The sequence below is a fragment of the Hoplias malabaricus genome, chromosome 4 (genome assembly GCF_029633855.1).
Source record: "Hoplias malabaricus isolate fHopMal1 chromosome 4, fHopMal1.hap1, whole genome shotgun sequence".
NCBI lineage: Eukaryota > Metazoa > Chordata > Actinopteri > Characiformes > Erythrinidae > Hoplias > Hoplias malabaricus.
Window position 1 is genome coordinate 29,551,162 of NC_089803.1, and position 23,772 is coordinate 29,574,933.

Here is a 23,772-nt window from a genome sequence, read left to right on the forward strand (position 1 = left end):
ACAGCCGTGCTGATCCCTCAACTCCCTGCTCCTGTTCTTCAGCATACACGAGAAATACAGAAAAGGACATGGGAAAGTGAGACAAATAAAGTGGTTGGGCTGGGGTGGGGACACGAGATCTGAGAAAATGTAGGGAAAGAATAGATAAAAAAAAATGTTAGAGGGAGAGAGAAGAGAAGGAGAAAAAGAAGTGATGTGATGAAATGAAAGACATGAGGTTATTTTGATAGGAAGAGGAGGAAGATACAAATAAGTAAGAGAAGATAGATATATAGATAGATAGAGAGAGAGGAGTAAAGAAGGTAGCAAAAATGATAAGAAGAAAGATGAGAGAAAGAAATGATACTAAGAAGAGAAGACAGGAGACAAGAGAAGAGAGGAGGCTGAGAAAGGGGAGACAGGAGAGAAAAAAATAGTAGAGGAAGTGAGCAGAAGAGAAGAAAGCTGATGAGAAAAGTTTGATTTATCACCAGAAAACAGCAGAGCTCACGACTCTGGGAACATCACCCAGTCCGTGACAGCCATCTTAAACTGCTGAATTAAACCTAAGAAGGAAAAGAAAAAGGGTAGACCCCACAGTCTCCTAGGTTTCTCCAGCAGAAAAAGCAGAGGACACGGCTAAAGAGGCAGAGCAGAGTGGGTAAACAGCCAAGAGAAATTAGACTGTAAATCTGTCAACGTCTTTTATTCACCCAATACACATGAACCATATTACAGCCATGTTTCTCTGACTAATCACTCCCACTGCTGCGATAAAAGAAGGACTACAATAACACAGCTTTCATAAGCCTCCCTCTTCCCTCCCCACCACTCACTTCCATTGACCCAGCCTCACTAGCATTAATACCATCTAACCTGAGCAGACTGAGGGACAGAGAGAAAGAGAGCTGATAGGATAGAGGGATACATGGGAAAGAGCTTTCTGGACAGTTTAGACTGTTTTTTAATCCACATTAATCTTTTTTATTTTCCTAATATTTTAACTGGTTAATATTAATATCAACAAACAGACTTAACATAATAATGAAAGGATAAATAGACACAACAGAGGTGATTATTATTAGAACTGGCTCTAGTGGCTGGACAGTGTGCAGAGAGGAACGTGCAAGGTCACACACACACAGCGTTCAATGTCAGGGGACTGAGCAATCACGGCACGTGTGAACACACACTCACATGTGAACACAGGTAAACACTCACGAACATAAACTCACAATCTCGCTTGTCCTTATAGACAGATGTGTCATTAGCTTTAAATCATGTGGGCACTGCTGCACCAAACGGCCACCAATACCAGCGTCACTGGGGAGAGAACAGGGAGGGAGGGAGGGGGCTGAGAAAGTGAGGGAATGAGTGCTTAAATTGATGGACAGGGGTGAAAGAGAGCATGTGAGAGAGAGAGAGAGAGAGAGAGAGAGAGAGAGAGAGAGAGAGAGAGAGGGAGGGAGAGAGAGAGAGACTACAGCAAGCATGTGCCATGTTATTATTCTGTGCAATCCTTTTGGTGCTATATCTATGCTATATCTATTAACTTTATTAGCACTGTGCTAGGTTAGCTATCTCTGTCACTCTCTCTCTCTGCCTGTGACATCCACAAAACATAAAGGCCATCTGTTTGTCCGCAACACAGCGGGTCACCTCCTCTGCCCAATGCTGCCCCCCTGCGGGGCTGCTATCCCACCACTGAATCAGCCGGCCTCTGGAGCCCTGCCCCAGCCATGACCACCATGGCCTCCATCTACTTGCATTTATAAAAACAGCTCAATGGGTGATTCCTGCCCCAATGTTGAGCTCTTGCAGTTTGTATTGGGATGTAGGTCAGATGATTTTTGCTGCAGTGAGTGATTTTGATCTGTCACTGGGCTGATACTGCCACCTTGAGGCAACAACAGGAAAATCAAATCCTCTGGCACCAGGCAGTGCATGTAACTGAGAAGTGTTGGATTGTAGTAGAGTCAGTCATTTCTCTGGGGTGTCTTAAGATGTCAGTCCACCACAGTCAGAACAGCTTTAACAGGTTTGAAGGGCAAAACTCAAGGAATGGAATATCATTCTCCCAAAAGAAATCAGAAATTGCTTCAATTTGGATGATGCTTGTGGATAAAACCTGCCTAAGGATTACCAGTTTCCTGATGTCTGTTCCAGCGCAGCCATCCATGAACTGGGAGCATATACTGGGTTCAGCTGGTGTGTGTCTGTTTCAGCTCTTCACTTGCTGTTCCAAATTAAGAACTGAGATTGCGGTCAGGGGATTTTACTGGTTAGACCCATCCCAGTCTTCCAGCACATCCACTGTCACAGTCCAATACAGACATCTTATAATTGCCAGTCATTTCTGTTGTAGAGGGAAGTCGTTTTTTGTTTGTTTGTTTGTTTGTTTTTATTATATTTTAAAAATGTGTAGAAATTACAATTGCATTACATTGCAATGTCAAGTTGTACATGTTTGGATGGAGTTTGGTGTCGGCTCACCATTAACCAGTGCTACCGTGGGCTGTATGGGACTGAGGGCCAAGGTGGATGCATAGCAGGCGGCGTGGTGCAGGCTGCAGTGTCTGAGGTCCACACAGCCACAACAACTGGGACTGCTGTCCACTGTCCACTGACCCTGCAGACAGACAGAGGACTCTGGAGAAGAAAAGTGACATATGTCCTGGTCAGTTTATGGCCTTATGAAGTAAACTAAATGAATACCTGTTTAATACACTGTCAGAAAATCTGTCACTGTGGTGTTACCCTCAAGGGTACATATATGCACCTTTAAATAGGGAACATAATTGTACCTTATTCTATTATAATGGTAGATTTTAAAGTTGTTTTGATTTCATATGCCCCATTTCAACTACAGGACTTATATTATGTTTTTATATTTGACACAGTTATGAAAACTTACAAATATTCACCTGTAATGTACCTTTAGGAAACACAGCTGGAGTTTTAAACACTATTGTACACTGTTTGTACCCTTGGTGACCAATAATGTACCTCTGAGAGTGTAGCAAGTAAAACATGGACAGAATGTGTCAGAGAATTTTGTATATTAAACTGCTGAACAGAGAAGGCATAGGTAATAGCTTTATTAACTTTATTGTTAACTGTCAAGTAGGGTTAGGTTGGTGTATAAAATCCCACTAGCTTAGGACAGTAATGCATTTACATTTACATTTACGATGCAATAGAACTGCAGCAATGTAATGTTTCACAGCAGGTGCACACACATTAGTATATATAGTATATGAACAATGAAAATAAAGTATGAACCTGTATATCGAATGCAAATGACGAAATACTCAAACTGCCAAACTAAACCTAGCTACTAATTAAAAAAAATGTTTCAGTGCTCTAAAGTATATCAAAATGTCACTGACTGTGTGATAAAGAGATGAGATGACACAGAGGTGAGAGGTTAGCTAAATTGGTCACTGATTTTCTAAAGGAAGGCTACACTTTCAGGCCCTATACATGTTTAATAGTTCTTGGGACCTGCTGGTGTTATGTGACACTAATGGAGTTCTGCAGACACCCTGCCTTAATTCAGCAACAAATCCCTTGATCATTCATAGATACCATGAATTAATAAAGCCCTGCAATTGTTGCCCCTGCTGAAATATTAACTATGTGAGTATATCAATTCCAGCAACAAAACAATTGGCACAGACACATGAAAAGCCCTTCTAAGTTCGAGGCCAGATTGTTTGTGAATTCTGGAGGCTCATTAACAGCTAATCAGCTGAGACCTGCCTTGGAGAAACAAACAAAAAAGTGTTTTACTTCATGTCAAATCAATTTAAATATATTCAACTGTTGAGAATTCTGCTTTTTTTCTGCTCCACTGTCAATGTTCAGTTTTCTGAGCTGATGTATCTCCATATTTATTTCTTAAGTACAGTATTATAAAAGCCATACATTTTTACTCATACTGAGAATAATTAAGTCTGGGTCCTTCAACAGATAATAGCTTGGCTGTATGATCCCTTGAAATGTTATAGATGTTCTTTAAATGAACACTTTACAGTCACATGCACTATATTTTCTAAAGGTTGAAGACACCCCTTATAATATACTTATAATGAATGAACATATCTTCCTTAAGATGTTCAGTTGCACACACACAGCTTGTTTAATATTCATAGAAAATGTGTGAAATAAAAAAAAAATAATAATAGCATATGAATCTGAGCTTATGATGCCCAAGGTCAAGCATGGACTAGAGGAAAATGAGGTGTCAGAGCTCTTTCCAGCAACTTTGGGATGAGCTGGAGTGTTTTGTGTGATTATCCATTGACCTCACTAAAGGTCTTTACATTTACATTTACAGCATTTAGCAGACGCTCTTATCCAGAGTGACTCAGAAAAGTGCTTAGCGTTCAAACAGAATGTTTATCCTAGCTATTACAAATAGGTTTGAGTCCAATCTCCCCTTGAGCTTAGACAGTGCCAGAACAAGGGCCGGTGCTGAGAAAGAACAAAACATACCCAGTAAACAATTAGCCGTTGATTCAACGTTGAAATAACGTAATGACTGCCATGTAATCAACGTTCTCTTAAGGTTGAAAATGAAAGTTGAAAAGACGTCCAAACACAGACATTGAAAAGACGACTATCTGATGTATTTTGGACGTCCATTGATGTTATTTATTGGTCCCGAAATAAATTACTTGTATAAAACGCGTTTTGGACGTCCACTGACGTTATCGATAGGTCACCAATTAACTAACTTATTAAGATGGATTTTGGATTTTTGTGCACTTAGATTAGTGCACACTTAAGTGGGTCATAAAGCGAGGAGTCTTCAGTCTGTGTGTGAAGACCACGAGAGAGTCCGCTGTTTGCACAGCCAGTTGAAGTTCCACCATTTGGGCACCAGGACTGAGAAGAGTTTTGACACTAGTCTTCAATGTGTCTTGGCGGGTGGCGGGTCAAGTCGAGCTGTACTTGAAGCTTGGAGGGCTTGAGGTGCAGCCCCGACTCTTGACCATTGCAATGAGGTGGGGAGGGGCTGGTCCATTCTTGGCTTTGTAGGCAAGCATGAGAGTTTTAAATCTGATGCGGGCAGCTACAGGAAGCCAGTGGAGTGACGTGGGTGAAGATTGAAGACAATCCATGAAGCTGCATTCTGGATCAGCTGAAGGGGCCGAATGGTCCACAGAGGAAGACCAGCCAGGAGTGAGTTGGAGTAGTCAAGTCAAGCCTAGAAATGCCTACAGACTGGACTAACACCTGGGCAGCCTCCTGAGAAAGAAAGGCAAGGCAAGGCAAGACAAGACAAGGCAAGGCAAGGCAAGGCGAGTTTTTTTATAGAGCACCTTTCGTACAAGAACAATTCAAAGTGCTTTACAGAAAAAAACAGTTAAATTAAAAGCAAGAATAAAAATCATAAAAGTCCATTAAAACAATTAGAATAGTGCAATAAAATGAAATACATATAAAGAGTAAAAGAAAACATGATAAAAATTATTCAAACAATAAATGTAGAGAACTAAAACGCTGTTACAGAATAAAAAGTGCAGAGTATTTTAAACTGAGCTGTAAGCCTGTTCAAACAGGAATGTTTTCAGTGTTGATTTAAAAGTGTGTAAAGTGAGGGCTCTTCTAATGTTCTCAGTCAGTTGGTTCCATTTAGAAGCAGCATAGTAAATGTCTAGTCTAAAAAAGTCTAATCTGTAACAGTCTGGTATCCAGTGTAAGTATTTGAGAAGAGGGATGATGTGATCTCTTCTTTTGCTCCTAGTTAGAACTCTGCATTTTGAATCAGCTGAAGCTGTTTAATGGTCTTTTTTGTAAGCCCAGTTAAGAGACAATTACAGTAATCAATCCTGCTAGAAATAAAAGCATGGATAAGTTTCTCCAGGTCTTGTTTAGTCAGAAAATGTCTTATCTTACTGATGTTCTTAAGATGGTAAAATGCTGATCTAGTAACCGCTTTAACATGACTACTAAAACTGGTTGCGAGCCAGTTCTTTAGATTTGAGAGCTCTCGAGTCCAGCCAATCTGTGTCTCTCATTGCTGTTCCCAAATAGAATAATATCTGTTTTATCTTTATTCAACTGCAGAAAGTTGTGTCCCATCCAGTTAGTGATGTGTTAAAGGCACTTGTATAATGAGTCAACTGGACCAGAGTCATTGGGCCATATAAATCTGAGTATCATCTGCGTAACTGTGATAGGACAGCCCATAGTTTTGTAAAATCTGGCCAAGAGGAAGCATATATAAATTAAATAAAAGTGGACCATGAATAGAACCCTGGGGGACACCACAGTTCACTGGCATGTTCTCTGAAATATTATTTTCTATTTCTACAAATTAGTTCCTGACTTGCAAAAAAAAAAAACACTTTAGGGTTGTTCCTGAGAGTCCAATCCAGTTTGTGAGTCTATCTATAAGAATCTTATGGTCAAAGGTATCAAAGGAAGCACTGAGGTCAAGAAGTAATAGAAGAGATCATTTCCAGCCTCTGTATGTAAGCGAATGTCATTAATTACCTTAATTAGAGCAGCCTCAATGCTGTGATTAAACTGGAACCCGGAATGGAATTTGTCTAGGCTGCTGTTTAAGGACAAGAAGCTAGTGATTTGCCTGAAAACCTGATTTGCCTTTTCTCAATAAATTTGCCAATAAACGGTAAATTAGAAATTGGCCTGTCGTTACTTATCTGGGATGATTCTAATTTTTTCTTTTTTAGAAGAGGCTTTACAACTGTAGTTTTTAGTGAGCTCGGAAAGACCCCCATGAGTGAGGTGTTTACAATGTGGAGTAAGTCTGGTGTTATAGTGTGAAACACACTCTTTAAAAATTTGGTTGGTAGTGTGTCAAGACTGCAAGTGGATGGTTTGAGATGACTAACTGTCTCAATTAAAATTTCATTAACAGTACTGAACTCTGACATTTTGATGGAGAGGATACAGACACATTGTTGGATATGGATGTACTAATCTCTTGACTAATATTCTGGATTTTAGTGTTAAAAAAGAATGCAAACTCATTATATCTCTCAGTTGATACCAATTCAGGGGCCATTTGTATGGGTGAGTTTGTAAGTCGTTGTTAATGTTGTTGTTGATGATGCTACAGAAATAGGGTTGTTGTGTTTTACATATTGTCGTGTTGTATTCACGTAGCCTATCTTTGTAGATTTCTTTGTGAATATGAAGACTCGTTTTACACCATCTGCATTCTGCCTTGTGACACTCCCTCTTTTGGATTTGAAAAACAGAAGCGTTTCTCCATGGTGCTTTCTTTTGCAAGACATAGCCTTCACATTAACTGGCGCAATCACATCCATGACACATTCATTTTGGATTAAAACTAATCAACAGATCATCAACAGAGTTGAATTGTTAACATGGTGTAGTGCACATTTTACTCAGGAAAAGTGTAGCTGTGCAGTCCTTTATAATCCTTTTCTTGACACAAACCCTTCTGTCCGTGATGACTGGTGAGGCCCACATATCAAAGAACACACATTAGTGATCTGACAGTGCGACATCCTTCAGGGTCAAATCCGCCAGATGTTGGGACCAAATGCCATTATACTCACAGAAATGTTCTAACATCTAGTAAAACTTGTTTCTCAGAATGTAAGAGGCTGTTACTGTTGCAAAGGGGTAATAAACATTATATTGATTCCCTCAATTACAGATTAAACTATGCATGAAGTGGTGTCCACACTCTTTCATATAGTGTATCTCTTTAAAAATCCTTTTGATTCCTTTAATTTTAGACATATATATTCCATCCATTCCTTTTTTATATCCATCCCTGTGATGATTTATCTACTAAGAGCCATCAAAATGTAGAACACATGTAATTAATTTCCTCTGGGCAGCCCCAGCATGAAAAAAGTTCAGATAGCGCAGCATCAGCAGAAGCTGTGGTAAGTGAAAATAGGCTGTAATTTAGCTCCACTCTGACCCTTCTGTGACTCAGCCTGGGCTTCTGCTTGTTTCCAAACAGAGGCAGAGAGATTCTATACTTCATGCCAGTCACAGTTCAGAGCATTAAACAGTCCCTTAGTCAGGGCCACAACAGTAAACATGTTTTTATTACATAAGTATGATATTTTTTTTTACAGTTCAGCCTTGTTATAATGACCACCCTGGGCTTGAGCCATCAGAACTGGCCAGCCATAAATAGCTGACATGTACATGCCTGTCAAACTGACTGAGAGTGGACAGCATGTCCCTGATGCCCACATCTGCATCTGGCCCTGTCCAGCTCTAATCAGACACTGTCCTTCCAACATCAACAAACTAATGCAACGTCACAGACCTATATTTCTCTGCATTACAATTTCAAAATTAGTCAAAATGTCATGGCCCTAATATACAATGCTCTCTTAGAGGTCCTCATTAAAATAATCCTTTAAATAAACAGTGCAAGATAGGTCTGACTCACTGAACTCTACACTGAGATAAAGAGTAAACTCCTCAAGCTCATAAAGAGTCACACTGGAGCTCATCCTCTGCATTAAGTCGGTCGATGGTTTCTCAAAACGCCTGACACATCCATAATTTAATAGACATCATCTCCGTCCACAATTCCCCTAATCACATCCTCTTCCAGGACCTGACCAACAGATGATTTGTTCTGTTGGTCAGGGAAATGGGCTTGGGACAGGAATGTCACTGGTTTCATCCCAAGAGGCATCAGGAACCACAAGAACAACAGCGTATTCTCCTCCATTAACAACAACAGCTAAAGCGTTTTGAGCAAGGCACCTGATACCTAAATGCTCCAAGACAATGAGGTGTCTGGCCACTGCTCCGGGACTGTATTTGCTCACTGCAAGGGATGGGTTAAATTCAGAGTCACAACTTCATTCTACATGCTGGAATTGGTTCTGTTTCTGTCAGCTATGTTACCAATTTTTATTCCAAAAAAGGTGAAACAGAGATAGACAAAGACAAAACATATACAGAATGCAAAATACAACAACAAAGGCCGCATTATGTTGCTCAACTTCAGTTCTTCAGTACACAAAAGACTTGAAAGTCTTTGAGTTTTCCAAGTGTGGTACTATTGCATTTCCTTTAGGAGTAAAAGAAGAAAGAAAAACCTCAAAAATCCTGGTTTACAAGCATTTTACACATCATCCCATCTTTTGGAGTGAGGGTTTAAAATATGCACCATTTATTCGTAAAATAAAGTAAAATTAGTTGTTTTATTTACTTCTACTATCACTGATTTTAATCATCACCAGAGTAATAGATCATGAAGACGTAACGTTCACATACACACAGGCCCCAACTATCCTATGTTAATGGAGTGTGTGTAAAGAAGCCCTGACTTTTACACTAAACAGACAATGTTTCTGATGGATGTCACACAGAATCAGACAGAAACATGCTCACTCTTGTTCAAACTTCCTCTTGTCTGTTAAATACCATAACACAAGTCCTGGAAGATATAGAAATGCACCCTTTTCTAAACACAATGAACACATTCTTAATAACTCATATCATGAAAGCATGCAGCAGTAATAACTGAAATGTTTTAGGAAACACTTCACTGATCATGTCCTCTGGACCCACCGGGACTCTGAATTCAAAGAGTGATTACACACAATGAATGAGTGAATTCATTAAAAAAAACTTTTTTTTGTAGCACTGGAGCTCCAGGAAAAAAAAAAAAAGTGCAATACACTAGAAATATAAATGTTTATATATAGGTCTGACTTTCTGTTGTATTTCTGAGCAGGACTGCTGTCTGTCTGATGAACTTAGCAAAAGTAGCATACTCATATCTCAGAAGATATTAGTAACATTTGGGGAAAAACAAAAATAAATGTATCTCCACAATTTTGGAATACTACAATTTTTCAATAAATTCAGGCATTAACAGGAACTGCAAAGTCTAGAGTTCAAATAATGGTTGTGTTTGTAACAGTCTGTGTACTGATTAAAAATGAACTAATTTAATACTGTATTCTGAATATGTATTCCAAATACTTGTGATCTGATACATTCCATGTCATGAGGCTTAGTGGCTGTTCTCTGGGACATTCGCTGAGAGGTTTCTGTGAGGTGTTGATTAGGCCACAATTTCATGACATGACAAGAACATGAGTCATAAAATGCCATGATAGGAATAACTGAATACTGAACAGCTTCATTCAGCACAGGATTATGGGAGCGGAGATGCTAATGCATAGTGCCATGGCCCACACCAGCATTGCTCAATGAGGCTCTGTGTTTCTCTAAGGTTATTCACACAATAGCATCAGATCACCATTTGTCTTACAGTTTTCACTTAATAAAGGTAATGTCCTTCTCTGATACATAGTTGCTAAGATGTTTGTTGGAACCTGCTCATCCAACTTTTCATTTGTAGTGTCCCCACCCATCCCACAACAGCTTCTCTTGCTCTGACTGCCAGAAGTGACTCAGGATTAAATAAATGTGCAGTATACTGTACACTTAGTTATTGTTGTTGTTGTTTTTGGGAAGTGCTGCAAAATATTCAGTATTTTATTTTACTTAAATTGAGAATTATGTAACTCTGAGCCTCTGGGGGAGCTGCAGAATGCTCTACTGCCTCTGAGGCAGATTCTGAAGAAGTACTATCCTGCACGTATGTGTTATGACTGCTGCCTCAGAGAAAGCTGCAGAAAATTATACAATAAAATTCAGCTGCTTATGAAGCACATTCTAAAGAAGTAAACTTTGCACATTTGATTTATGATCACTGCTTCAGGAAGCTGCAGAATTACATACATGCTCTGCTTCTTCAGAGGCAGCACAGCATTATTATATAATATTCTGTGGGTCTTTCACAGGCAGAAATCATAACTTAAGTGCAGGAATGTACTTCAGAATCTGCCTCAGTTGCAGCAGAGCATTATAACATAAGGCAGTTTCCTCTGAGGCAGTGAGTTATGTTATCTTCCATTCAATAAAAAAAAAACAGTAATGCATTCACTTACGAGTTTAATTCGTTCTGTGACCGAGGTTGTAGCTCAATTTGCTCGTATATCAAATTTAATTTGGACAACAATTGAAATGTTATTAATTCGTTCCATCCCCTAAAAACACAACACTTTTTTACATGTTTTTAAATAATAAAAATGCCATTTATAAATAACAAAAAGGTATAAAAAAGAATAATACATAATAAAAGAGAATGTAAAGAAATAAACTTGTGCTATTAAGTGTATTTACCTTGGAGATCAGAAGAAGATGCTGGTTGAGGTGGAGGAGATCGGCGGAGGAGGTCTTTTTTGGTGATCTATTGTTTAACTTAACTTACTCGCTACACACTCAATGCTACAATGCTTCAAAATCAGCGATACGACAGAGATACTTGCACGACAATATAACCAAGTGAACTGAATGCTTGCTGGACTATCTAGTGGCGGGTGGTGTAAGCTCACTTGCTCATAACTCAGATGTCGGCTCAAATCTTGAAGCAAAAAAATCTTGGCTTGTATCTTGGAAAATTTGTGAGTTGATTCACTCTTAAGTCAAGGTTTTACTGTACTGAGATTTTGCAGCAGAACTAAGTGTAGAGCAACAAAAAAGAAAGTTATTTTGCACATATATTCTTCCAAAGACATTTCTGGCGGTCTAAGCTGAGTTTTTAAGTTTCAAGCACTCAGTGTGCTGAACCCTATTGTATTTGTTACGGTTTTTCTGATTATTATTCTCTTTCTCCTGCAAAAGTCGTTGTGCGGAAAACACCATAGGTTGTAAACCCCACTTGGAGGGTAGATGTAGTTTGTGTGCATCTCGTTTGAATTTGTATTTGAAGATCTCCACCCAATCCACATTTATCCCGTCTGTTGGCCAATTATGTTTCTTCTGCCTCTAAGGCAGCACTGCCCTCAGAACCATTTTGAACACATGTTCCTGGGCACCCTAACTGAAAAGTATACAGAAAGTATGTATTGAAGACATGCATCATGGGACAATAATAAAAACACACCTGTGTCTATTGAAAAGGATTTCTACAGGAGTCATAAGAATCATACAGTAAACCCACACAGTTATCACAGGATACTACACAGTGGTTATAAGGATTCCTTTAAATAAATAAAATGAGTAAGTAATAAAATGCAGTAAATGCAGTTAACGGCTACAGACTACAGTGCGTCATTAAAGTGGCAGTTCTGTACAGCACTATAGACACATTGTTTTATCTCTCCACTCTAGTTTATACATATATACATACAGAAGCCTCTTTCAAGCTTAAAAAAGCCATTTTGAAAGTTATAATAGAAACTCATTCTCATAATTATTACTTAGTATATCACAGTAATGAGACAGAACTGAATCATTATGCTGATGTTACAAAACATTCTCAGTTACAAAACTAATTTTTTCAACAGGCTTCCATAGTTTAAGGACACATCCAGCTCTTAAGTCAATTCAAGAACCTACCATTAGCTTGTGCTGTTGTGGAGATGTGCTGTGGCTCGCATGTGGAGTCCAGTCCATGTTGAGGGAGAGTAGGGGACTCCCGGCTGTCCGCCTCAGTGCTGTAAGAGACAGCTTGGGGAGGAATGTGTTGCAGCTCCGACTCCATCGCAGTCACACAGCGGGACACTGACTTAAAGCAGGAGTGAAGCGCTGCTTCATTTCACTCACTCACACACGCACATTCACACACACACACACACACACACACACACACCGATGGGGGTGGGGTTACAGCAGCGTTTAGCTAAAGTTTTCACTGGGATTTTTTACTCTTTACGCAGACCAGGAAATGCTCCTATTGATCTGAAGTGTGCTGTTAATAATATATATGGCGGAGTGGTTTTAAATCGTCTGATAGAAGTAATTTAAGTCCGTTTATTTACGACACACGCCAATATTGGTTAAGTGAAAATGAGAGCATGTGGCACCGTCTTCAAACTCAGCACTACATTTTCATTTTCATTAATGAGCTTTTCAAACCATTTCACTGAATTTAAATTAATACAATATATTCATTCAGAGAATGTTTCCTCACCATTTGCTAGCTCTGAAAAAAGGTTCAGTGTTTGTACATACCCTGGCTTATTCATTCATTATCTGTAAGCGCTTATCCAGTTCAGGGTCGCGGTGGGTCCGGAGCCTACCTGGAATCATTGGGCGCAAGGTGGGAATACACCCTGGAGGGGGCGCCAGTCCTTCACAGGGCAACACAGACACTTTTGAGTCACCAATCCACCGTGTGCTTTTGGACTGTGGGAGGAAACCCACACAGGCACAGGGAGAACACACCAAACACCTCACAGACAGTCACCCAGAGTGGGACTCAAACCCACAACCTCCAAGCCCCTGGAGATGTGTGACTGCGACACTACCTCCTGCACCACTGTGCCGCCTGGCTCAGATTCACTTTATGTAAGATTATGTAAGCATCTAAAGCTATAATTGCCTTACCACAGTCATGTAGCAGATGAGTACAATTACTTTCTGAAGTTCCTAGATGTGATGATCAAGTGTTTACAATGCACTTCTGTTGTAATTGCATATTATGCAAAAGTAAGCCAATTCATCAGCAATTTATATTATTTGTATGACAATTATTCATTAGTACAAATTACTTTCTTTCTTCTGCCAAAAATAAATCTTGGTTATGTGCCACTGTAAAAAGGGAAAGACTGAAAATTACACAGTGAAAACCAGAAACTCTTTATATTATTTTCAAAGTGGGTTGCTAACACTCTTCCTATTTGTAAAGCAGTATATTTTGCTCACTTACCCAGTCCTTCAGACTCAAACAGACAGGTGTCTCCAACGCCCACCTCTCGACACCATGACAAGAAGTTGGCTGTGTTGTCACGGGCAAAAAAAGATCCCGAAGGAGCACTCGCTCTACATGGGACACTACCTGCTGTGCCACCTGCCCTGGCTTAGTAAATGGGAAATGTATGGAAGCTCGTTTTCCGCCACAAAATAATAAAAAAAAGGCACCAATTTTTATTTTTCATTAATATGCAAGTTGCTATCTCAATATTTCGAGATACTATCTCATTATTTTGAGATACTAAGTCAATATACTAAGATACTAACAGGTGACATTCATGCTCCAGCATAAGACGATAGAAGGGGAGGACTTGGCCATGGCATTGTACAACCCTCTCCGCCCAGGTTTCAATGAGATCCATCGATCCAATCAATCAATGAGATGCTCTGATGCACACTCCCTCAATTTCTGGTTTCTGAATGCTCTCTCTCCATCTCTAGCTCTGGCATTGTGCCCCTCTCACATTGGCTCTGGGACTCCCTTTCTCTGGTGCTGACTCAGGCAATTTGAAGGTGGAGAGACCTTAGAATGTTGAAAATTATAAAATGAGATGAGGATGTTGCTCTACTTCTGCTCCATACGTGGGTAAAACTGACTTATTTGTGCTGTTTCAAATGCATCACGTAAGGTGGGACCAACTCTAAATTTGGGAGACTGCTAACTGTGCATGAAAGTAAACACAAACCATAAGTGCTACAAAAACAGCTCAGTTTGAAGTTACAAGTGAGCTTAAACTTTAACCATGAAAAGGCTACATAATTCCACCTTAAACCTGAAATTTCATAATTTTCTCAAATATTTAGGGAATGGACTTAATTGCATTTTGTAAATCTGAACAAATGTAGAATTGTATACTTGCAAAATGAAAGTGATACGTTTATAGGAATTCAAGGTACACTGCTTTGAAATATTTCAATGTAAGCACATGAATTACTTCACTTTGTGACTAACTTTGCAAGAGAATTGGCAAACAATAAAAAATAACATTTCTCAGCAAAAAACAAAGGGCTTAGATCTTCCATGATTTTAATATTGAGAAATTATTCAAGAACACCTGAGAAATCTTCTCTTTATGGCAAGACCAGAAAGCACTGTTGAATGTGTGAGATCTTCAAGCCCTCAGAAGCCATTTCATGAGAAACCCATTTCATGCTTATTGTGATAAATATAGCCACTTGGGCTAATTACAGCTTCAGAAAACCACTGTCATGTAACACAATCTAACACTGCATAAAATAATGCAACCTGATACTTTTTAACACAGGGTGAAAGCCATTAATAACTTCTATGCTCCAGTTTTCTGGGCCCAAGTTCATATTAAATGGCCTAAAAGATAGTGGAAAAGAGTGTGGTTATCAGATGAGTCCACATGTCTGCTTATTTTCAAGAAAACTAACAAAGCTCTCTGTGCCAAAGACAAAAGAGACCATTCAGTCTGTTTTGCAACGGCAACCCCGTGTCTTGGTATAGGTTTGCATCAGTACCAACAGTTTGGTCATTTGCATATGTATGAATGCAACATATTTTGGGATTTTACATTAACAACATTTAGCAGATGTGCTTTTTCATCTTTTCTAAGGAATACATCCTCACCAGTAGAAATAGCATTAGAATTTTATACCCTTGAGCACAAAGCACTTGAGGCACAGATTTTTACAGGGTTTTTACCATTGACACGAGCTACTACATTCTTGTTTTGTAGGTAGGTATCAGGGTCTTAAATCTGATACAGCCAGTGAATGGACTGCAGCAGTGGAGTAACGTGACAGAGCTTAGAACAACTGAAGTTGACTAGTTACACTGTCAATAACTGGTCATCTAGAGCTTCACCAAAGCTGCATGCAGCTTCAGATCCAGCTTTCATCTTGTTCACAGTTCTTGAGGAGACTGTGAGGTCTTGAGGACCAGTAATTCTCTGTATGTTCAGCAGCTCAGTCTTGCTTGGGTTCAACTTCAATTGTATGCCATAATCCATGTTGCAATGATATATGCTGCCATCAAAGTGTTGGTTATTTTGTTGTTTTTTTCTTGGAAAAGCCATGGTTATTTCAGCAAGATAGCCCCAGTACTCATTCTGCAAGTGCTACAACAGCATGGCTCCATAGACCCAAAGTGTGTGTGCCTGAATGCTCTGTCTGGAGTACAGATCTGTTTCATTCGCCACATGACGACCACAGATTGTTCACAAGCTCAAGTATTGTATCAAAAAGAAAGGGCAAATTCTACCTGAAAAAAAACCCATTGTATTCAAGTATTTGTTTAATTATTATTTCACTAAATATCTTATTTACTGAATAGCATATGCCCTGTGAACTCCCACTCTTGTTCTCTTGCTCTATATCTTCAGAAGCAGGGATTATGAAGAACACTACCCATTTTAAGTGCTTGAAGTCAAAGTGTTCCATGCCAAGTTTTTCCCCCCCCATATAAATGTAGAAAAAATTTGAAATGCATGTAATTGCTCACCAAAATGGGATGGTGTTTTTGTTCTGTGTAACAGAAGCTGTCTATATATGACATTCGTGATGCATTTTATTAGCTTTAAGAAACCTGCTTTGACACCTATCAGCACTATCTCACATCAAGAACCTGGCTTAACACAAATTTAAATAAAGCATCCAAAACTGCATGTCTTTCCCCACAAACTTGGAGAAGTTTAAAATCAGCTCACAAATGTAACTGGAATTATGTACACTTTAGTCTTTTAATTTGTAGTGTTTGTCTTGTGTGTGTGGGGGGGTGTGTATGTTTGGGTGTAATGTGTGATCAGTTCCATTGTCTGTGATGTATTTTCTTCTGATGCTGATTCAAGTTATCTTTAATCTTAAAAGTCCTGCCACAGTCTGTGCATTTGAAAGGCCTTGCTTCCGAGTGGAGAACCACATGTTTGGAGAGTGTACGACTGTGGCGAAAGCCTTTCATGCACACTGGGCACTGGAAGGGTCTCTCTCCGGTGTGGATGTTGCGGTGCTCCTGTAAACCTCGCTCCTGAGCAAATGCTGAGCCACAGTCAGTGCAGATATGAGGACGTTCACCTGCAGGAGCAAAATGTTGAGAAAAGGCCATCTTAGTATGTATAGTAATATCCTACTTAAACAATCAGTGAATACATAAAGTCAAATACAAGGTGGGCCATTTATATGGATACACCTTAATAAAATGGGAATGCTTGGTGATATTAACTTCCTGTTTGTGGCACATTAGTATATGTGAGGGGGGGGGGGGGGGGGCTTTTCAAGATGGGTGGTGACCATGGTGGCCATTTTGGATCCACCTTTTGTTTTGTTTTTTTCCAATGGGAAGAAGGTCATGTGACATCAAACTTATTGGTAATTTCACAAGAAAAAGGTGTGCTTGGTTTTAAGGTAACTTTATTCTTTCATGCGTTATTTACAAGTTTCTGGCAACTTATAAAATGTGTTCAAAGTGCTGCCCATTGTGTTGGATTGTCAATGCAACCCTCTTCTGACGGCAACACCACAGGAGAAATGCTAGCACAGACTTCCAGTCTGTAGTTTCAGGTGCTGCACATCTCATATCTTCACAGCATAGACAATTGCCTTCAGATGACCCTGAAGATAAAAGTCTGAGGGGGTCAGATCGGGAGACCTTGGGGTCCATTCAACTGGCCCACGATGACCAATCCACTTTCCAGGAAACTGTTCATCTAGGAATGCTTGGACCTGACACCCATAATGTGGCGGTGCACCATCTTGCTGAAAAAACTCAGGGAACGTGCTTCAGTGCATAAAGAGGAAAACACATCATGTAGCAATTTCGCATATCCAGTGGCCTTGAGGTTTCCATTGATGAAAAATGGCCTCACTATCTTTGTACCCCATATACCACACCATCAAGATGTGTAGCACTTGAAACTACGGATACTGGAAGTCTGTGCTAGCATTTCTCCTGCAGTGTTGCCATCAGTATGTGAAGAGTGGGAGAAGAGGGTTGCATTGACAATCCAACACAATGGGCAGCACTTTGAACACATTTTATAAGTGGTCAGAAATTTGTAAATAACTCATGAAAGAATAAAGTTATGTTAAAACCCCATTGTTTTTCTTGTGAAATTCCCACTAAATTTGATGTGTCACATGACCCTCTTCCCATTGAAAAAACAAAAAAACAAAAGTTGGATTCAAAATGGCAGACTTCAAAATGGCCACCATGGTCACCACCCATCTTGAAGTTTCCCCCTCCCATATACTACCCATATGTTGTGCCACAAACAGGAAGTTAATATCACCAACCATTCCCATTTTATTAAGGTGTATCCATATAAATGGTCCACCCTGCAGATTTAAACTGAAGTATACTTTCATTCTGATACTAGTTTTCATCGACTCCAGAACTCAGAATCATAAGCCAGAGCAACAAATTTCTTTAAAAACTGTAACATTCAATTTGCTCTGTTTACACTGGGCTTTCTGTAGCAAATACCACTTTGTGCTAACCATTTCATGACTCATGAGGTGGGGTCAATAGCAACAAGTCATACCCGTGTGTGTGCGCTGGTGGTTGCGGAGGTTGAAGCGGTCACGGAACGTTTTGTTGCACACAGGACAGTGAAGCATTTTCCGGTGGACGCGGAGGTGGTTGGTCAACTGGGTGAGAGTGGGGAAGCGGAGATCACAGTGCTTACAGCCAAGGCTTTGCCCAGGAGTGCATCTGTGTCTCTGCAGGTAGTCAAACCTCTTGAACTTACTACCACAGTCTGGACACTCAAACACACTTTTCAATGATGTGTCTGACTGAGTGGTTCTGTCAGAGTCCTTGCAGACTGACCTGAGTGGAGGAGTAACTGATTTCTCACTGTAGCAGGTATCAGGAAATGCAATTTGATTACAGTGTTGCACCTCTTCAGCTTTCAGAACAGGCTTTGAATCATCAAGCGATGGGCTAAACACAACTTCGGAAAACTCTTCTTCTTCAAAATGTTCATCCTCACCCCTAACATCCAGACTGAGGCCAACAGGATGGACAAGTGTTTCTGAATCTCGCCTCTTCAGACACAGCTCATTTAAGGGGATATGCTCCTCTCTGAAATCAATTTAAATCAAAAGGTTCATTAAACAATGAAGTGAATGCAAAAAAATCAATTTAGAACAATTGAGACATGATACTAAAACAGTAGCAGCACTGACATGATTCTATATATACACCAGTTATCTTGTTTTTGTATTTTAGACCCTCACAGTTCAGTGACGAGGCTTGTACTGTAAATATGCTCCAGTATTAAATAAGGGATATTTTTCCTGAAGTCGCTGGTAACTTGTTCCTCTCTTGTTTTTTGAGCACTGAGTTTTTCTTTGGTACTAGCTGCCTGGGCGGCCTCAGCGTTTAGGTTGCTTCCACAGTGGGGTCATAACAGAATAAATATAACCGATATAGACAAGATTATGTCCGTTAGGAGTTCTGAATGTCGGTTTCGATTAATTTTCGATGAATTGCCTAGCTCTTCCTCTAGCAAGTTACTTAAAACAGACCAGCACCAGTGACCATCTGTACAAACCTTAGCTACTTTCTATAGAAGAGAATCGCCGTTAGCACGACTCGTTAGAACACCAGGACTGACTGTGAGCGGGAGAGACAGCTGCAAATGTGCAAAAAGTGCTGCCAAAGACACGTTTGCTTCCTTTTACGTTGAATTTATTCCTTTTTCTGAACTGAGATCATGTAATTGATTGAGACATTCAGCTTTATTCAAACAGTGAACATGTATTATAAAGGTATGACGCGGGACCAAAGGCGTGACTGGACCCAGAAATGGTGAAATGTCACGTGGCGTCACACTTAACAAGTGGATACCAGCAATTCTGCTGACTGCCCTCAACTTGTAGAGAAAGTACATTACTTTTCTTAATGTTTTAAGTTTTTGCGATGGTATTATTGCAGTATTGGCATTGAGATATTTAGGCAGGTATCGTATCAAAAGTCATAATTTTGGTATCGTGAAAAACACTAGCTATTTTAGCAGTAACTTTTGGAGCAGGTAAGATTCACTCGTTTGGAATTGGCTCATGGAAGTATTAATTAAAATTGGTTCTTCCTTTCCACTTTAAAAGGTTTGGATTTCTACATAAACGTTATTTATTTTGGAGCAAGCCAGGCCCCTTTTGCTTACTCCAGTGAACTGGCTACACAAACTGAAGTTTCAATTGTTGGACATGTATAGGTTACATTTAAATTTCACATATAAAAAAAATACAGTAACATTTATTGTAGCCAGTCTAACATTCATGAAATGGTTTCAAAAAAGGAATTTTACTCTGAAACTCAGTTCCACAGGACTACACTAGAAGAGATGCCTGGTGCCTGGCCACAGGGATGGAGCTACATTCAGTGAGCTAGCCATGCTGATAGAGTCTCAAGGTCTACATTATATATTAGTTATAAGGAGAAAAAAAATCATCCTAAGAAATAGACTTATTGTATTAGCAAGTTTAAGGATGAATTTCCACTTTGCGTAGGCCTCTGAAATTCACATGAAACCACGCACCCATACATAAGTCCATCATATGTTTATGGAAAGTGCCAAATACTTACTGAGGTATTGTTTTTTGTTTTAGTTTTTATAGGGAGTCTGAGTCACGTTTATGTTTGGCATACATAAAAGAGGTTGTAACCCTCAAATTATCAAGATGAATTTAATCAAATATCAGGTTAGGATAATTGTGAATGGTCTTACAGTCAGTCTTACCCCGAGTGTTCAAGATCAGGCCATGTCTGTGTATTACAGTCCTGTCTGTCCCTCTCTGGTTCGTATTCAACCACGTTATCCTCCAAGAAACATGAAGCCATGATTGCAGCCTCCTCTATGTTCTGTGGCTGCTGTTTCCTTGTCTTCTCTCTGGCATCAGGAGGTAATAGAGAGAGGAATTTCTGGAGGGTCACTCTTCTCACCACCTCCTCAGAGCTGCACTTTTCAGGTTGAAGCCACTTTTTAGCAGCCTTCTCCACCCCCAGCTTCAGCTCCTGCAAGCCCCTGTGGGGTTCAAACTGGACTTCATTAAAGTCCCTCCACCTCTGAAGCTCCAAGGCCCAGGCTTGCCTCCTCACGTCTGCTTTCAGAGCTTCATAATTGAGGTGGTCGGATGGTTCATAATCATTTTCATGCATGGTCTTCATACTGAGCAGTTGCGCCAGCCGCGTCCCCCATTGCTCCTTTGGAAGTTTGCTGCTGCCCAGTGCCCTTTCGAACACAGACAGAGAAAGCTCCAGGTCGTCTCCCCTCAAGTCCAGACATGGCAGAGTTAGATGCTGCATGTTAGCACTGTCTGGCTGTAAAAGCTGAGTAAGAAACTGTGCCTGGATCTCTCCCTGAAGAGCCACAGCTTTCTGGAGCTGAACATGGAGGTCCAGCAGAGACCGTAAACACTGAATAACATCCATGGGTCTCTGAGTGAGAGGAAAAAAGAGAAATCTGATGAACCAGCGGTTTGTGTGATATTAGAAGAAAATATTGCTTACCTAAAAATCTTTCAGTGGACAGTTCTTTGGAGAATTATATTTGTAAATTAGACATGTTATTATGGAGAATATTTTACAGCTTAAAAAATGAAATTATAGTTCTTGTGTGGCATTACTCAAAGAATCATCTAGCTATATCACCTTTTTAAGAGTATACTGCAGGAGGAATATCATACAGAGGATAGCGGTTATAAATGTATACTAGAGCACAACATCTATTTCGCCTTTTATAAAATCCAGGTTTAATGTGGTGCTACTGAAGCTAAGGAGAGTTTACCGTTACATACCTTATCAAAAGTGAAGAGAGACGGAGAGAAATGAACACGGTTCTAGGGGGAATTGAGGACCGTTGTCGGTGAATGACAGTGTGTGTTATTACAGACGGTCTAAACAGAAATCCCACCATTAAGGTTTAACAGTTAGCTTTGTTTATCACAGTATCCTCTTTTTACGCCGCCGCCTCCTCTGCGTCTCCTTCTGCAGGATGAAGTGCTCTACTGCCATCTCCTGAGAGACCTGAGAACTACAACCTGGAGAGCAGAGCAGTCAACTCCGAATACTGACTTAAATTAGAGTTTAAATCAGAGCTCTCTCTCTCTCTCTCTGTGTGTGTCCTAAAATAACCAGATTTCGTCCCCTTAAGAGTTTTTAAATGGATATATCCATAGAGATATTTTCAGAAGTGGGTGAGTGTCACGGTTAAAGGACCTCATAATAATGTAGATAATGGGTATTTACAGGATTTAAAGGTTGTTTCTGCCTTGTAGTTTCCGCTGTTGTGTACTGGATGCGTATACCCAGTTCCATTTTTTCAGTCATACATGGAAACCATGGAAAAGCTTACCATTTCCTTCGGGTTATGTAGCGGTTTTATCCTACTGATTTACTTAATGGTGCAACTAATCAGTTTCACCTGACAGTCAGCCTACACACCTACCTATGCACCTCCTGAAAACTGAGAAATGCTCCAGCAGACACCCCTTTCGTGCCAGAGCGCTGCTTATCTCTTTATTCAGGCACAGAATGCACTTGTGCTGATGAGATTATTGATATAAATATTTTGAACGATAATCTTCATATTTGGTTAGTTTACGGCAGAAATAAAATCATTTAGTTCAGCGTTACGTCTTATTTGGGAGTTTGAATGCCTCACAATAACTGTGGGATCAAAACGAGGACTGACGTTATATTCTGTGAACTTCAAAGTCTTGCATTTTTAAAGTGAAAAAGAGGGGAAAACGTCGACGTATATTTTGCTTGTTTATTTGTTCGTACGTCCAAAAACAACAAAACAGGAATAGCAACTACATACTTGGGTGGGAATTATGAAGAAGCAGTGAAATCAATCAAATCGTAAAAGTATTTTCCATGGCGTGGACGTTACTCTCTTGTGCCTCTGTGTGGCGCTGTTTGTCTTCCTCGGCTCAGGTCACAGGTCTTGACCACTGAGGGCGATTGTGTTTGTGCCGTCTCCTAAGACTTGGAGAATTCAGCTTTAACAACGGCAGATACGACGATATTCGCTGCAGTTTAGAGGTTCACTCTGTTCCGAGATGCCAGGTCGTGTGCAGAAGAGGTCTGCTGAACTACAACTTTATTTTCATAGCGGCTGTCTGAGTGAGTGAGTGAGTGAGTGAGTTAGTGATAGCAGCCATAGAGTTAGTTAGACACACTGTTTACACTGCTGGCTAATCCGCAGAAGACATAGCGGCTTTAAAGCCCCTGGGAACCCATTTTGAAATTTTGAGGGGTTTTATTTGTATAATTCTAAACTTGGGAGTTATGTTAAATGTTCAGCAAAGTTTAAATAAAAAAACAAAACAGAAATATGATAAATCTATTCTCAAATATGATCAAATTACGCTCTTCGGAGCTCACTGAGAACCGTGTGGGCGTGGCCCAATACTAATGCCCGAGCGTGACTCACAGCTCACTGGAGAACAGAATGCTGTTTACGTTACCATGGCAACACACAGCCTCACGACAGAGCAGTTGTTTTTTTTAATTATTTCTGGTGTTTACTCTGAACTGCAGTCGACATTTTACACAAGATACACAGTAAAATGGCACAGGCGGGTAGAAATGGAAATATACATATGGAAGCAAATCTGTCTCATCAGACTTTGAAATATTACCACCTTTGAATTTGTAGCACTGTTTTTATTTTTTTTTTGCACTGAAATTATGCGTCTGAATTTTGTTGCTTTTGAATTTATGTCTTCAGATTTTCACCTCTGAATATTTTGCTTCGAAATTATGCGTCTGAATATAATTGCTCTTGAATTGAACTTGTGAATTTTCAAGAACACGTTTTCACTGTTATTATTCAAGGTTAATAAATTCAGATAAAAAATCATAGCTTAAAAAATTCAAACTATATATTTCAAAGATGCTTAAATTCGACAGACGAAATTCAGATGGAAAAATACGAGCGAAAAAAATTCAGATACACATCCGGGATACAAGGCGGCATGGTGGCGCAGCAGGTAGTGTCGCAGTCACACAGCTCCAGGGGCCTGGAGGTTGTGGGTTCGATTCCCGCTCCGGGTGACTGTCTGTGAGGAGTT

At 39.9% G+C, this 23,772-nt stretch overlaps 1 protein-coding gene across 3 annotated transcripts; it reads right to left on the reverse strand.

Annotated features, from left to right (window-relative positions):
* Positions 1-14,801: 14,801 nt before the first annotated feature.
* Positions 14,802-22,143, reverse strand: LOC136694809 (zinc finger and SCAN domain-containing protein 31-like). Of its 3 annotated transcripts, none has more exons than XM_066668612.1 (4): positions 22,050-22,143; positions 20,436-21,133; positions 18,234-18,775; positions 14,802-16,767 (listed from the first exon to the last, which is right to left on the reverse strand). In XM_066668612.1, exons 1-4 carry the CDS (start codon positions 22,050-22,052, stop codon positions 16,499-16,501), a joined length of 1,512 nt encoding a protein of 503 aa, XP_066524709.1. In that variant the 5' UTR covers positions 22,053-22,143; the 3' UTR covers positions 14,802-16,498. The 3 variants fall into 3 exon arrangements, with proteins under 3 accessions (XP_066524709.1, XP_066524708.1, XP_066524710.1); XM_066668611.1 differs by having other exon boundaries at positions 21,944-22,062; XM_066668613.1 differs by lacking the exon at positions 22,050-22,143 and adding an exon at positions 21,493-21,848.
* Positions 22,144-23,772: the final 1,629 nt, after the last annotated feature.